This window comes from Thamnophis sirtalis, unplaced genomic scaffold, assembly GCF_051295495.1.
Source record: "Thamnophis sirtalis isolate CommonGarterSnake01/CBP01778 unplaced genomic scaffold, rThaSir2_p1.2 scaffold_11, whole genome shotgun sequence".
NCBI lineage: Eukaryota > Metazoa > Chordata > Lepidosauria > Squamata > Natricidae > Thamnophis > Thamnophis sirtalis.
The window spans coordinates 26,759,026-26,774,272 of record NW_028261391.1 but is presented as its reverse complement, the minus strand read 5'-3'; the positions used below and the strand labels follow the sequence as shown (position 1 = coordinate 26,774,272).

The 15,247-nt window shown below is 38.0% G+C and overlaps 1 protein-coding gene across 1 annotated transcript; it reads right to left on the bottom strand.

Annotated features, from left to right (window-relative positions):
* Positions 1-105: 105 nt before the first annotated feature.
* On the bottom strand, positions 106-9,477 carry COMMD2 (COMM domain containing 2). The gene is made up of 5 exons (XM_014059443.2): positions 9,297-9,477; positions 5,779-5,856; positions 3,429-3,511; positions 2,881-3,054; positions 106-744 (listed from the first exon to the last, which is right to left on the bottom strand). Exons 1-5 carry the CDS (start codon positions 9,361-9,363, stop codon positions 547-549), a joined length of 600 nt encoding a protein of 199 aa, XP_013914918.1. The 5' UTR covers positions 9,364-9,477; the 3' UTR covers positions 106-546.
* Positions 9,478-15,247: the final 5,770 nt, after the last annotated feature.

Here is a 15,247-nt window from a genome sequence, read left to right as displayed (position 1 = left end):
AATCATTTTTAAAGGATTCATTATTTGCTCTGATTTATACTTTTTTCTTCTGTAAGCCCAACTGCCCAAATTATGCACATGTGGATATACAAACAAAAGTAACTCGTGCGAACATTCTTGTTTTAATGAAGTAATTTTTAGAATGCATGATTGTAATATTGCTTTTTACATAATATCAGTTGACATTTACAGCATGATAAAACATTAATTTGCTGAAGAAAATAATACAGTAACTGTAAGAAACAAGTCTGAAGTCCAAAAACATATACAATGTTAATATGTATGTTTTATTCTTAAAGATTGGAAAAAGAAAAAAATGGTCAAAAACCTTTATGTTATACATAGAACAGAAAAAGCTCACATAATCAATATTTATGCATGATTAAAGTTTATGACAGTTATTCTAACTTGCATCCGGCAACATTATCAACATAGCACCCAATCAACTTCAACTAGTAAACATTGTTTTATGTTCTTGGAATACTGCTCTGACAGGTCCAGATGCACTGCTTCCTATAATTATGCAGATTTACTGTAATGAAAATACTATTTGATGTTGCGCACTATTCGTCTGCAATGATTTGTTTTCATTTCCCCCAATGCTTGCTCCATTTGTTGAATTAAATGGAGCAATGTGGCAGGATCAGTTTGTAGTATCTTTGTCGTTTGATTTTCATTCTCATTAAGGTGTAGCTTCAAAGTTACAGCTGGCTTAATTTGTTGTCTCAGACTTCTGCTGGCAAGCTATTTAAATTATGAGATGGGAAAAAATGATAAATATAAGGATGAATTAAGAGCAGCCATATTCATAGCAGTCATAAAGCAAATGTTTACAAAAATGTAACCTTGTTACAGTAAATACCTGTTTCTTCATGATAACTGCCCATTCATGTTTTACTGATACTCATTCACTGCAGTTTGAAAATTTAAACCAGAACTAAATAGTATCTTGGGCATTCATTTGTGTACAATATTGTATGCTCAAGAAGGCAAATGTAAAGTAGGGTTTTTGCACATCTGTAGACTAAGTGTTTTTTTTTCATTGCTTTATTACAGGTAGTCCTGACAGGACAATTGGAAACAGAATTTCCATTGCTAAGCAAGGGAATTAAGTGACTCACACCGGATTTCAGATTCTCTTTTACCATATTTGTTAAGACAATCCAGCTTCCCACATTGATGTAGCTTGTCAGAAGCCAGCTGGGAAGATCACAAATGGCAATCGCACAATCCTGGGATGCTGCAACCTGCTGACGGATTGTCAAGCCCCCAAATGTTGATTACATAACAGTGGCGATGCTGCAATGATCATAATGCGAAGACTGGCTATGTCAGATTTTTCAAAGCCATGGTAACTGTAAACAATGGCTAAATAAATGGTTGTAAATTGAGAATTACCTCTATAGTCCTTGAGTTACAACCATTTGGTTAGTGGCTGTTTGATATTACAATGGTACTGTACTTATTTGATTGCTTTAAAACTTCATGGATAACTAAGGCAACCAGAATATATTGCAATTCCTTTTTCTGGAATCTAACACATTTTTGACATTTAACAAAAAGGCAATTGAATTATTTTATAAAAGTCAAATAATCCAAATGTTATGGTTGTCCAAATATAACCCATTAGGGTGGAGAGAATGCCTATTAAATCCAAACATCCATTGAATTTGAATTACGTCATTTGTTTCAATTTATTTTTTTTCTGTGTGTGTGTGTATTCTTTCAAGCCTAGTATTTTCCATGCATGTTCGGGTTCTATGGTACTTTTTATTTCAGATCAATCAAGTGTTGATTTATTGATTATGACAGAAATTCAACAAATAAGATTGTCTCCTAAAAGCCAGCCCTGACATTATGGGCTAAAAGAGAAAGACTGGCCCAAAGTAATCTTGCTGGCTTTTATGTCTAAAGTGGGACTAGAATTCACAGTGTCCTGGTTTCTGGCCTGATGCCTTAACCACACCACCAAACTGGCTCCCATGTGAAGCTCTTGCACTACCGTGTTTCCCTGAAAATAAGACAGGGTTTTATTAACTTTTGACCCCCAAAATAAGCATTTGGCCTTATTTCGGGGGAGGTCTTATTATTTTTGAGGTGCAGGAGGTAGCAAGTGCAGTCACCTCATGGCTGCTCCTGTGTTACAATAATTTTGGGGAGGGCTTATTGTCGGAGGTGGGCTTATTTTAGCGCATGCACTCAAAAGCCCGATTGGGCTTATTATCCAGGGAAGTCTTATTTTTAGGAAAACATGGTACCTTTATAGGAAAGACTTCAATGGGGCCTGACAATTGGATAATCTCTCCGTCACAAAACACCCCTGCACACATTTATGGTATGTATTCTTTACATTGTTTAAATATGTTACCACAGTTCTAATTTCAAGAATAGGCTGCTAAGGTGATTTTTATTGAACTAGACTGTGTACATAACTTTTTATGATCGCCCCTAGAACCTTTAATTTTCTTTAAACTTTCATGAAGCTACTTTGAATAATTGATTACATTACCATTTAAAATGGCCAACATTTATTCCAAATTTTCTGTTGCAAAATAAGAGGCAATTTGAATAAAATTCCAATAATTTGCCTAGAGCAGGATATACTATCGCACTAGTAAGATGGGAATGATGGAAATTTATAGTATTTTTTAATATGAATAGATTAAAGGTGCAAATTGCATTATCCTAATGAATAAATACAGTTCACTTTATTGTATCATTCTGTGAATAATTATATGACAAAATGCATGATTTCATAATACTGCTACCTCTATCTTCTGGAAAGAATGAATATTTGCTAATTTGAAACCAATAAACAAATTTGGTTCATACTGAAGCTGATATGAATTAGTAAATCTCTACTAATTCTTGTAATCTTACCTGCACATCTAGTCTCCACTCCAGATTATGATAACTAGGAAGCTTTGGTGTTAGTTCACTCAGAATATTCCTGATCTCCTTTCTGTTGTCAAGATAGAGCTGAAGTAATAAGGCATTCAATTCTTCAGGAAATTGTAATACAAGTATTGAGTCTTGAAAATCTATTTCAGATATCTAAAAAGTAGTAAAATGCAGAACATTTAAATTTTCAGTTGCTTTTATTACATTTTTTTCTTGTTCCAAATATATTTCTTGCTCCAAAGATTACATTTCCCACTATGAAATAAGATTGGTCAGTAGAAATCAGCATGTAAAAATTTTAAAATATGTAGATAATCATCAATAAGTGCTCTTAAAGTCAGTGAAACCTGAATAAGTGGAAGAAATTAATAACTAAATAGTAAATGCACCAAAACCAGAGGAATGTTTAAACTTTCATCTGAAATACCACACCTTCGTAGGAGTGACACATTCTTAATTCTCCCCCACAAAACAATCTGAAGTATATGCTTATTTCTCTAAATAGAACACATTGTGTAACCACTTACCATGAGTTTTGAGCTCTCAGTCAGAAGGTATGTTAATCCCTCTACTCCATGCTGAATTGTCTCACTACTAACATTAAGTTTTCCTAAAAAACGAAAAAGTCCACAGAATGATTCAACATATAAATGGCCAATAAAAGAAACATCATCAAAATAAATAATAATATATAGCTATAAAATATAATTTAGGTTGCAAATATAAATGCATTTATTAAAAGCAAGCTCTCTTGAATTATTCATGTAAATGATTAACAATGATTGAAAATAGAGGCAGGAAAAGATCTTCGGTTTACAATATCAACTGAAATTCCTATGAACGTCCTACTAGAGAACACAGCTCTTCTAAAGCTAACTCTTCAATTTTTCATAATTTTCAGAAAATAAAATGAAAAAGGACATTAGAAAGGCAGGCCTTTGCTGCTGAGAATGCAAACTACGAATTATCTGCCTATATGCTTTATGTCAAATATTCCAAGCCTATGGAAAACATGCTTGCTTACTGTATGTGACATCTCCATAACATGGCATATCATGTTCAGATTGTGTCTCCTTTTTTCAGAGTATGCATTCCTAAATTAAATCCAATTCTAAAACTGCTGCACCAATTCTGATGACATCCCAGGACAAGTGCAGTGGTTTAACAATAACAGAGAAAAAAATTTGAACATGGTTCATGCTTTTTAAGGAAGTGGAAAAAGAATTTGAACACATTTATAGAGATATACCTTTCATTATTTACAGATGTGATTTCAGAATTTCCTCGTTGCTTTACATTTGCAAGCAAGCTTTATGCCACCCTATCTGGAACCAGAGTAATAAACTATATAAATAAAACTAGATGAACATATTTTTTCTGAAATTATAGATGTAAGCATGCATTAATATTTACTTTTTGCTTTCTAAATTGCTTTGGATTTTCAGCACATTAGAAAGTTCCTTAATAGTTTATTTTGATAATTTCTAATTTCTAATCTGGCTAATCAAGCCAGATTCCTATTTAAGCACTGATTTAGCAACCAGGTATTAAAGAAAAACAAGTAAACAGGCTGTTGAAAGAGATATAAAATGCCTCATCTTTTCTAAATAGAAAATTGAACAGTTTATTAGAGAGAAAATCCTTCCTCGGCACGTAATATGTAAATTAACTATTCTCTCCTCCTTTTGTCATGTTCAGTAAAATTCTGATATTGTTTTTTAAAAAAGGATTAAAACATTTGCACATGTGTACTTTCAGAGGTCTCATTTGCAAGATTGGAATCAGGCCTTTTCTCACTGAGAATGACCTTTGCAACTTTTACTGTTCTCCTTCAATGTCTTAGTGGTTTTTTACTGCTTAACACAGACATTGATATCTGAATTCCAGGCTTATTGGTTTAACGGTGGATGGGAAAGCAAAAAGTTCCCTCCTTTTTTTCCATTTTAGGAATTTTGAAGGAGAAAAAGTACCTCTTAAAAACACTTTCCATACTCTAAAACCACATCCAAAAAATCTTTTTTGTTTCCCTGTAAATAACAAAAAGGACTAATTTCTCTTCTTCACTTTCACTTTATTTGAACTTAAAAAAAAGTTGTAGTGTCTTCTCTTTATCAATAGGGGAAGTTAACAATGAAACAAGTCTCCATAGATGTAGAGAATCAGCTATGGTTTATGGGAAGGAAAAATCTGTTATTACTCCCTCCCTAATAAAATTTAAACATTAAATAATTTTCTAACTTTAACAATTAATTAATAAAAGCTTTAAAATTAAAGGAAAAAATGGTTACCCCATTTCTTTTGGATGGTGGCCTTTAGCATACTACACAAGCCCTCAAGCTGAAAGATGTTGCATTTTCTTATTTTAACTTCCTCAACATAGTTTCCTATGCCAATCACCCTGCTGAGTTAATTTACATTTTTTTGTAATTCATGATACTAAACTATTTTGGAGCAAGGTACAAATCTTATCCCTAGTTCAAATTAATTGTTTATTGGAATAACATCAGAGGTGGTATTCAGCAGATTGTGATTCTGGAGAATTGATAGCAGAAATTTTGAGTAGTTCAGAGAACTGGTAAATACCACCTCTGGCTGGCTCCGCCCCCATCTATTCTCTGCCTCCTGAGTCCCAGCTGATTGGGAGGAAATGGGGATTTTGCAGTAATCCCCCTGGAGTGGGGAGGGAATAGATTTTACAATATCCTTCCCTTGCTACATTCACAAAACCACGCCCACAGAACCCGTAGTAAAAAATTTTGAATGCCACTACTGGTTAACATCATTGTTTTTCATCAACAGATAGTATCAATAATAGATGTGTCATCTATTTCTGCCTGTAGCTTTTATAGCTAGTAAACATACTGTTCTTATACTTACTTGCTGCTCCTTCGTAGACTTTAGGGTTTGTGCCTTTTCTTAAGAACTCAATAGCAATACGACCAAATTCATTGACAACTGAAAAAAGAAATACCATGATGGAATTATGGTGGGGACATAGAAGTAATCAATTTGAATACAACATATCTCCATCCACAGCAAATTATGAATCTGCTTCTGAATTTACAGAGGGAAATTTAGAGAGTAATGAATGTGGGCAGAAATGGACAAATAAAAGGAAGTAGCAAAACATTATGGACTGCCAGAGTAAAATTTCAATCCTTGTTTTTCACTTATAAATTTTCCCTTTAACAGTGAACTAGATTCTAAAACATTCTGGCTTGGGAATAAATATTAGACCAATGCACAATACTCAAACATTTATGTATAGTTCATTCTGTTAGCTAAATAAACCTGAATGGTACCATCTGTGGTTTGTTCAGTATGTGGGCCTTGCCCTTCTCTCAATAAACCCTAGTCTAAAAAGAATCCATGATTTCTGATGATGTTATTAAGGAACAAGGCAGGGCTCGGGTTCATAACATTAAACCAATTTGCATAAAGTTTATTTAACTAGGAGCAACAGTCAAGTAGCAGCAATACTGCAGAGTGCCCAAAACTGCTTGTCCTGAGAAAAACAGAATTCCTCAGAAAATCATGTTAGAAATATTCGTCATATGATAAATGATATTTTTCATATGATAAAAAGGCTATCACACTATTAGAATCACAAAATGACCATGTTTCCTTGAAATGATAAGCCACAATACAGCCATAACGTATGTCAGCAGGCACAACTAGCCAATTTATATTTAGATCTGTGGTTTGTTTTTCTTGTCATATGATCAAGGAATTCTTATTCCTCTTAAAGTATTAATATACCATACTTTATAATAAAAGTATTATATTATCATTTATGCAGCATTTTGTTTTAATTCTTTGGCTTTTCCAAAAAGATAAAAATAAGCAAAGTATCAAGAAAAAATGGTTTTGTTTGCTCAAATGTTATGTAGATGCAAAAAGTCTGTTATTGATTCCAATTATCCTAAAAGAATAGTTGATCTATCACTGCAGTTATAATCTAGGAAGAGTGGTTAATTTATATATGAATGAAAGTAATAGCAAATAGGGGTTTGCAAAGCATTAAAAAAATGAAGCTTTCCAACTCCTTTGGGGAACTTTACAGTAGTCATATGGTTTGCAATGCTTGTACTGCTGCTTTAATAACTGATCTTCTTGGCTATCTCTATATGAATCACTTTACTGGGATGAAAATAAACAGCTGCTTTAGCAGTTCAAAAATAAATGCTGTATGTACATTCCTGCATTTTATAAAGCACTTCTGTATGTTTTACCTAGTCCACTAATGAAAACATAAATCACATGTTGGACATAAATCAAATTGTTAAATACTTAATCAGTTGGTATATAGGTAACATTAATCTCTATATGATTCCACACACAAGTTTCTACAATTGGGTATAGAGTTAGCGCTATCAATTTTTCATATCAAACTTCATATGAACTGAACCTGGATGGGGAAGCTTTGGCAGTTTCTGAAGTGTTTCTGGAGTGAGCCACAATGTGCTTCCTAATATTACTGTCAACTTAAACTCCAATGTGACCAGGAAAGTCCCTACCTCAAAAATTGGATATATTCACAAGAAATCACAAAATGACCCAAACATCACGAGATGCGTTGGGTTACTTCTGCTGACAACTTGGCAGTTCAAATTTCACCAGGCTCAAAGTTGACTCACTCTTCCATCCTTCTGAGGTGGGTAAAATGAGGAACCAGATTGTTGGGGGCAATATGTTGACTCTACAAACCGCTTAGAGAGGGCTATAGAGCACTGTAAAGCAGTATAAAAGTCTAAGTGCTATTGCTATCACACAGAATGCAATCTGAACTCAGTTTACAGTTAATTTGGTTCAATTTACTGAATGAATAAAATTAAGTTAATTGCAGACACAGGAACTGTCTCTGCTAGAACATTTGTAATTGCAAGCTAGCTACCTTAATAATCTGCAATATGAGGATTAGATCAATTTATTTAATCTAAAATTATATTAGGTTATGCTAAGTGATTGTGCAAGTTGGCAGACTTGGCCATGTTCAAACAACACAGAAGCAGTCACTAACTTGCTAAGATTAGTTAACTTTGTTAACTAGCATATTACACAAACCCAGGCCATTTAGCTATTTCATTCTTCAGTGTATTGTATGAACCTAAAAACAGTTTATTTCTATAAACTGGTTGATCACATTATGTAACCACAATATCAGTTACTAGTTTGTAAACTATGGATTATTGCTTAATTTGTTACATGAAACCAGCTAATTATGCTTCATTTAATTGTTAATCAAACCACATCTTAATCAAATATGTGAAGAAAAATTAAATAACTTGTTTCACTCGAAAAAGATTTTAATTGCAAAAAAGTAAAATACAAAATAAAATATCTAAGGCAAAGTCATTCTCAATATAATTTTTGATCAACTACAATTTTTACAATTTTTTCTCTTAGAATTTTTGCAAACATTTACCTTTAACAAAGATACTAAGATATATGAGTAAACATCATAGGAATCATTTTTTAGATTTATAGTTTGTGCTCTTCATTTAAAAATATTTACATAAACTTTAATATACTTTAATCTTGAAGATACAGAACAAAGTACTCCAGACACTGTGTATATAGTCTTTTTGGCCTCAAAAGCTATGCAAGATGTCCTAAAGCTGTCTTAGAAAAGCTTTCATGTTAAAACTGGAGAATTAACATAGGTCAAATTATAGAGTAGATTTGTATTATTTCTTGAAGCTTAAAAGTCAAAATGAATCATAAGCTTACATAGAAAATAAAGAGAGCACATGATGGAGAGGTTTAGCAGAAGGCTATATCCTTAGGCATCAATAAAACAACCATATTAGAATTGTTATGCTTACTTGCAATAAATAACTGCTATAAAAGCAGAGGCAGGACAATTATTTGCTACAAACATCTTTGCTGGCAATGCTGATAAAACCCTTTTAAACTGCGAGGGTAAGCATGGAAGCATACTCTAAGGCAGGTCTTTAAACTTGGCAACTTTAAGACTTGTGGAGTTCAACTCCCAGAATTAAAGCTCTGCTGGCTGGAGAATTCTGGGAATTGAAGTCCACTAGTCTTAAAGTTGCCAATTTTGGGGAGCCCTGCTCTAAGACTATCCAACGGGTGTTTTCAGCTGAGCAAAGGTATCCAGGGTGCTCTGAGGGTCGCAGCCCAAATATTCCGATACTCCCCACTGAACATTCCCAAATAAACAGGCAAGGGCTTCTGTAGTGGCGTGGGGTTCAACGTATCAGGATTAGTTCCGTGCATCCCAGCATGCGCTTTTCCATCTACACCCCCACCCCCCGCGGGATGGGGGGCGAGGAAGGACCCGCGATCCCCGGAGCCACGCAGGTCCCGAGTGGGCGAGGTCATAAGTAGAGCGAGCAGCCAGGCAGCCCTGCAAGCCCTCGAAGTGCTCCTACCTGAGCTCTCTACTTGGGGAAGGAAGCCCAGGTGTTCCTTGTGCTCTTCCGACAGCACCAGCAGCATCTTGCTCGCCTAGCGCCCTCCACCGACACAAGCAGCACTTCCCTGCTTCGCTACCCGCCGGGCAGATTTTCCCCTCCCGGCTGGTGTCACCGAGATAGCGCTTCGCCGGGAAGCAGCTCCCTCATCAAGGGTTCCCACTCGCACTCGTTGAAGACGAACGCGCTGCAACTCTGTTTATAGTCGAGGCGTTGCTGCTGCTGCTGCCGCCTGCTGGCAAAACTTTCCCACTCGCTGTCTCTTCTGTATCATGTATCTAAGACCATGTTTAAAATAAAATATTTTAATACAGATTTAATATTAAGCATAACTATACAGTACTAAGATGCTGAGATTGTTGATCAGAAAGGTCCGCCGCTCGAATCCCTAGTGCCGCGTAACGGAGTGAGCTCCCGTTACTTGTCCCAGCTTCTGCCAACCTAGGAGTTCGAAAGCATGTAAAAATGCAAGTAGAAAAAAAGGGACCACTTTTGGTGGGAAGGTAACAGCGGTTCGATGCGTTTAGTCATGCCGGCCACATGATCACGGAGACTTCTTCGGACAGCGCTGGCTCTTAGGCTTTGAAACGGAACACCGCCCCCTAGAGTTGGGAACTACTAGCACGCATGTGAGAGGGAAACTTTTACCTTTTATACATTACTTATTGCTAACACTTAAGAGAGTCCTCTTTAAAAAATTTGAAGGGCAGCGTTTTGGTTGAGGGGTAAAGTATCCTGAATTAAAATCTTTAGCACTAAAATAAGATTTATTGAACACTCCAAACTTAGCTGGGTTCATTGCCACTCAGGGCTATGAATCACATTTTCCGGAGCTTATGACAGGGTCTGCAATTAAAGAATAAACTTGTCATATTTTGTGTTGAAATCTAGCCACCTACAAAGATACAAGGTATGTTTGTCAGTCTCCAGAAAAGGAAGGAGGGAGAAAAAAATATGTAACAATTAATGAAGACGTGTTCTTGCTCTGGCTCCTTAAAAATAAACTCAGTGAAGTATTGCATTCAAACCCATCATGTGATGTCCTTCTGGAGTTAGCAATATCAGACAAAGCAAACAGAAAGCAAAACACATTAAGATAAAAGAAAAAGTCTATTTAGAGCAATGTGAGCTTGCTTCAGATAAAACCAGATTTTAGTTACACTTCTGATTTACTGGCTCAAATATGCAAAACTGACTAACATTGCATCATTGTTAATTACCCACCTGCATTTTATTATTTTTCCACTCCCTTCCCCCCTCCCATATTTTCTGTATTTTAAAAGTATTTGTATATATTTTTGAAATTATATTAGTAATAAATACCTGGTTTTTAAAAGAAATAATCTAATTCACTTCCCTAGCAATAGCAATAGCAGTAGACTTATATACCGCTTCATAGGCCTTTCAGGCCTCTCTAAGCGGTTTACAGAGAGTCAGCATATTGCCCCCAACAATCTGGGTCCTCATTTTACCCACCTCGGAAGGATGGAAGGCTGAGTCAACCCTGAGCCGGTGAGATTTGAACCGCTGACCTGCTGATCTAGCAGTAGCCTGCAGTGCTGCATTTAACCACTGCGCCACCTTGGCTCCTACCCACTGCTGAAATTTGGGACCACTGGACAACATCTCTACCAGTGATCACCAGGTCTATTTAAATACCTCCAAAGAAGGCAATACAAGTAATCCTTGACTTATTACAATTGAGTGCAAAATTTGTTACTAAGCAAGACAGTTGTTAATTATTGCCCCATTTTACAATAAGAATAGCAATAGCGCTTAGACTTATATATCGCTTCACTGTGCTTTACAGCCCTCTCTAAGCGGTTAGAGTCAGCATAGTCTCTACCTCCGATGAAGAGCCGTTGCCCAAGCTTTCCTCAACCTCCAGGACTGCCCATGCTCCTACTCAACCTCCTCACTGTCCGACTCTGCTGCTAGCTCTGTTGGCTGCTGGCAGGCCAAAACACATTGCAACTGTCATAAATATGAGTCAGCGGCCAAGTGTCTGAATTTTAATTATTTGACGTTGAGGATATTGTAGAGGTTGTGTGAAAAACAGTTACTTTTTTCAGTGCTGTTATAACTTTGAATGGTCACTAAATGAACTCTTGTAAGTTGTGGACTACCTGTGCACAACATGAAAAACAATTTGCTCCACAGTTGACTTGCTTTTACCACTAGGAATGTTTTCAGGATGGTTAACTGAACTGTACTTCCTTGTGATTTAAATGCATTGTTTATTATCCTGTCATCCAGAAGGTTAAAAATATTTTCTATCATCTTTATTACCTAAAAACAGATATAGTGTTTCCCTGCAGTGTTCCCCAGCTTTAAATACTCAGTATGTACAACTATTCTCTCCATTATTTAGTTGTCTTTGGATTTGACTGTCAATTTCCCCCCCTAAAATCAGCCTAGAACAAAATACAATACTCTAGGTGTTGTCTAACCAATGCAAAATAAAAGTAGTCCTTGACTTATAATCACAATTGGGACCAGAACTTCTATCACTAAGTGATACAGTTGTTAAGTGAATCACCTTTGATTTTAGATCTTTTTTGCTGCTATTGTTAAGCTAATCATCAGTCCTTAAACAAATTGCATGGTTGCTAAACAAATCAGGCTTCCCTCCATTGACTTTTGCTTGTCAGAAACCTCTTGAAAGATCACAAATGGTAATCACACATGGCCTTGGGATGCTGCAATCATCGTAAATACATACCACTTGCCAAGTGATCAAATTTTGGTTACATGACTGCAGTGACGTGTGGTGAGCTTCATGGCCGATGAGGCAAGCGTGAAAGCCCTGCTGAAGCCCCGGCACAGTTTTAAGATTTGTGGACTTCAACTCCCAGAAGTCCTCCTCCAGTCATGTTGCGATGATGTCATCTGCATGGATCTGCTCCACTTCGCTTTATTCACCGGGGGGGGGGAGGGCTGCCGCTGAAGATACCGACGAGCCCCTGCCACCACCAGAAAAACTGCTGCTGCCTCCTCCTCCTCCTCCAACAGCACCACATTTGCTGCCCGGCGCTGCGGCCTTTTTTCCTGCTCCCGCTCCCTCCCACGGACTCATGGCTCCTCAAAAGCATGGGGGAGGAGGAGGGGGCAGGGATAATGCGGAGCCCAGTTCAGGTGGTCCGAGCAAAGGGGGAGACGCTGTTGCCACGGGTGGGGTGCCAGTGGGACCTTTGCCAGCTTCACCTCAGCGGCAGCGTCGGGCAGCAAATCCGCCAGTCTTAGCCACCTGCAAAGGACTTCCCCATGCTTGCTTTGCTGAACATGGGGCGACTGATGGTAATGAGCGGCGCAGCCGGCACCTAGGAGGTCCTAGGGGACCTGCTGTGCCGCGTAAGCTTCTGCTACCGTCCCCGCGCCCGTGCTAAGTAGATTTTCTGAGACCCCTCAGCTTCTGGAGCCTGTGACCGCTCCTCGTCACCCAGGCTGGCTCAGCCGCCCGAGCGTCGCCTCTAGTCCTCCCTCGCCCTCTCCGCCTGCCGGGATGGAGCACATCAAGCATGTCCCGCTGAATGGCCAGCCCAGGAGGCATGCACTTTAAAGTGCATGCCGCCTTGGCCCGCCATAGAGCAAAACATGTCCTGGTTTGTGGCCGGGAGGCACGCTGGCACTTTAAAGTGCATGCCACCACCCCGGCCATATAGCGGGGCGGCGGCATGCACTTTAAAGTGCCAGTGTGCCTCCCGGCCACAAACTAGGACATGTTTCGCTCTATGGCGGGCTGAAAAATGAAAAATAAATGTGCCAGCCCGCCGCCAGCAGAGGCAGGTAAAACACACACACACACACAATAAAAACAAATTACAATTACATTACAAATAATATTGAATTCCTCCCCCCTGCCCTCTCCCTCTGACCCACATTCCTTCCAGCTGCGTCAAAAATGCCAGATTTGGTCTAGCCAGGGCCAGGCAGGCTAGGATAGTTGCTGCTAAAGTCGTCACGTGGATGACTCTGCTTAAATGTTTTTTAAAAGCCTCTAAACAAAGTGCCCTCTGCAGGAGGAGGCAAGAGAATCACGTGCCTCATTTGCATAAGGAATTTTTCCCTTTTTAACCCTTGCTTAATTCTTAAAAGGCGAAAAATTCCTTATGCAAAGGAGGCCCATAGTTCTCTCGCCTCCCCCTACAGTTAGCACTAAGCAAACTCAGAGTCACTGTGACTTGGAGTCTGGCAGCAACTACCTTGGCCTTTTTAATTATTTTAAAAATTCTTTCCTTTTCCTCATGAGACTGGTGAGGCCCCGCCTCCCCTGCCTCCAGTGACTGCACGTCCCTGCATGACTGTGGGGGTGTTGTGAAGTCGTACATATGAGGACTAGCCACCATTTTTTCCAGCACTTTGTAACTTCAAATGGTTGTTAAACAAAGTCATAAGTTGAGGACTATTTGTAAAGACAACAATGAATTATCTTGATCATGGCATTATATTCCTGTTGGTATAGTGCCAGGAGGATTCTTGTCCCTTTGCAGTAGCATTGCACTGTTACCTATGTTTAGCTTGTTTATTGCATGCTACTCAGAATGGTCCTAATTCTACATCCCTGCATTTAAATCAACCAACCAACCAACCAACCAGCCAGCCAGCCAACCTTCCTTCCTTCCTTCCTTCCTTCCTTCCTTCCTTCCTTCCTTCCTTCCTTCCTTCCTTCCTTCCTTCCTTCCTTCCTTCCTTCCTTCTTGCCTTCTTTGCTCACTTGTTATACATGAATGGGTAGCAGAGATGGGTTGTTCCTGGTTCGGGCAAACTGGTAGTAGTGGTAGCGGGAGGCTCCGCCCACTCACCCAGACACTTCTGAGCATGCACAGAAGCATCCATGGTAATAAAAAAATTGGCAACCCATCTCTGATAGGTAGCTAATAACCACCTAAAAACATTGACAAAGTAACAGAACAGCAGTGCAGTGTAGAATTTTTCAAATGATATGGAGACATTGATATGCATGCTTTGGATATGATTGTTCAGCCAGATCTGCATTCCTCCAATGATAGCATACTCCAGTCATATTAAACCCTTAAATAACAACGCATGGCCATAGAAGAAAGACATACTGTAGAACTTCATTCATTAGGTTTAATAGCAGCAAAGTAAGATACAAAATCTTGGAAACTGAATAAGTGAACCTCCAGCCCTCACTTATTAGATTTTCCTTTCTCTATTGCTATAGTGTAAGGGGTCATAGAAATAGCAGTCTTTGTGACAATAATGTTCCAGCATATCTTGCCTCACCCATATAACTGCTATAACTTATTGCTCTCCAAGTAGATTCAATAAATTAGTACAAAAAGATAATTAAATTAAGACATGTCAATAATGATTTAATAAATAGGAATATATGAATTCTAAGAAGTGGCAGAAATACATTTCAAAAGGATCAAAATGTTTTATAAATTAGGATCAATTATATCTGATTAATTTGGAATGGCATTATAGTAAAATTCAGACTTGTCAATTTTTAAATTAGGATGAGAGAATCCACTCCTCCAGTGATAGTACTCTCTTTACATGCAAAATACTTTCATCCACATAATATGTAAGCTAAGATCATTTTTTTAGTATTCTAAAGGATTCCTCTTAATACCAACTTCTTTGTCCAACACAATCTTTTTCAAGGTCTCCAATCCATCCATTTCAGTCCCATTGCTGGAGCTTCATAAAAAATAGTTTTCTGATTGCCTACAATGTTTCTGTTTAAAGAATCCCCAATAGGAGTACTCCAAAATATGTGTGTGTGTGTTTTCATAGATTTTCATGGGTGTAGGAATGCTGGTCTTGTTGCATTCGGGTCTTTTCCCGTGAAAGATTGAGATTGTCTTGGCAACGTTTCGGCGAGGTCTCACTCGCCATCTTTAGGAGACGAGTGAGACCTTGCTGAAACATTGCCAAGACAA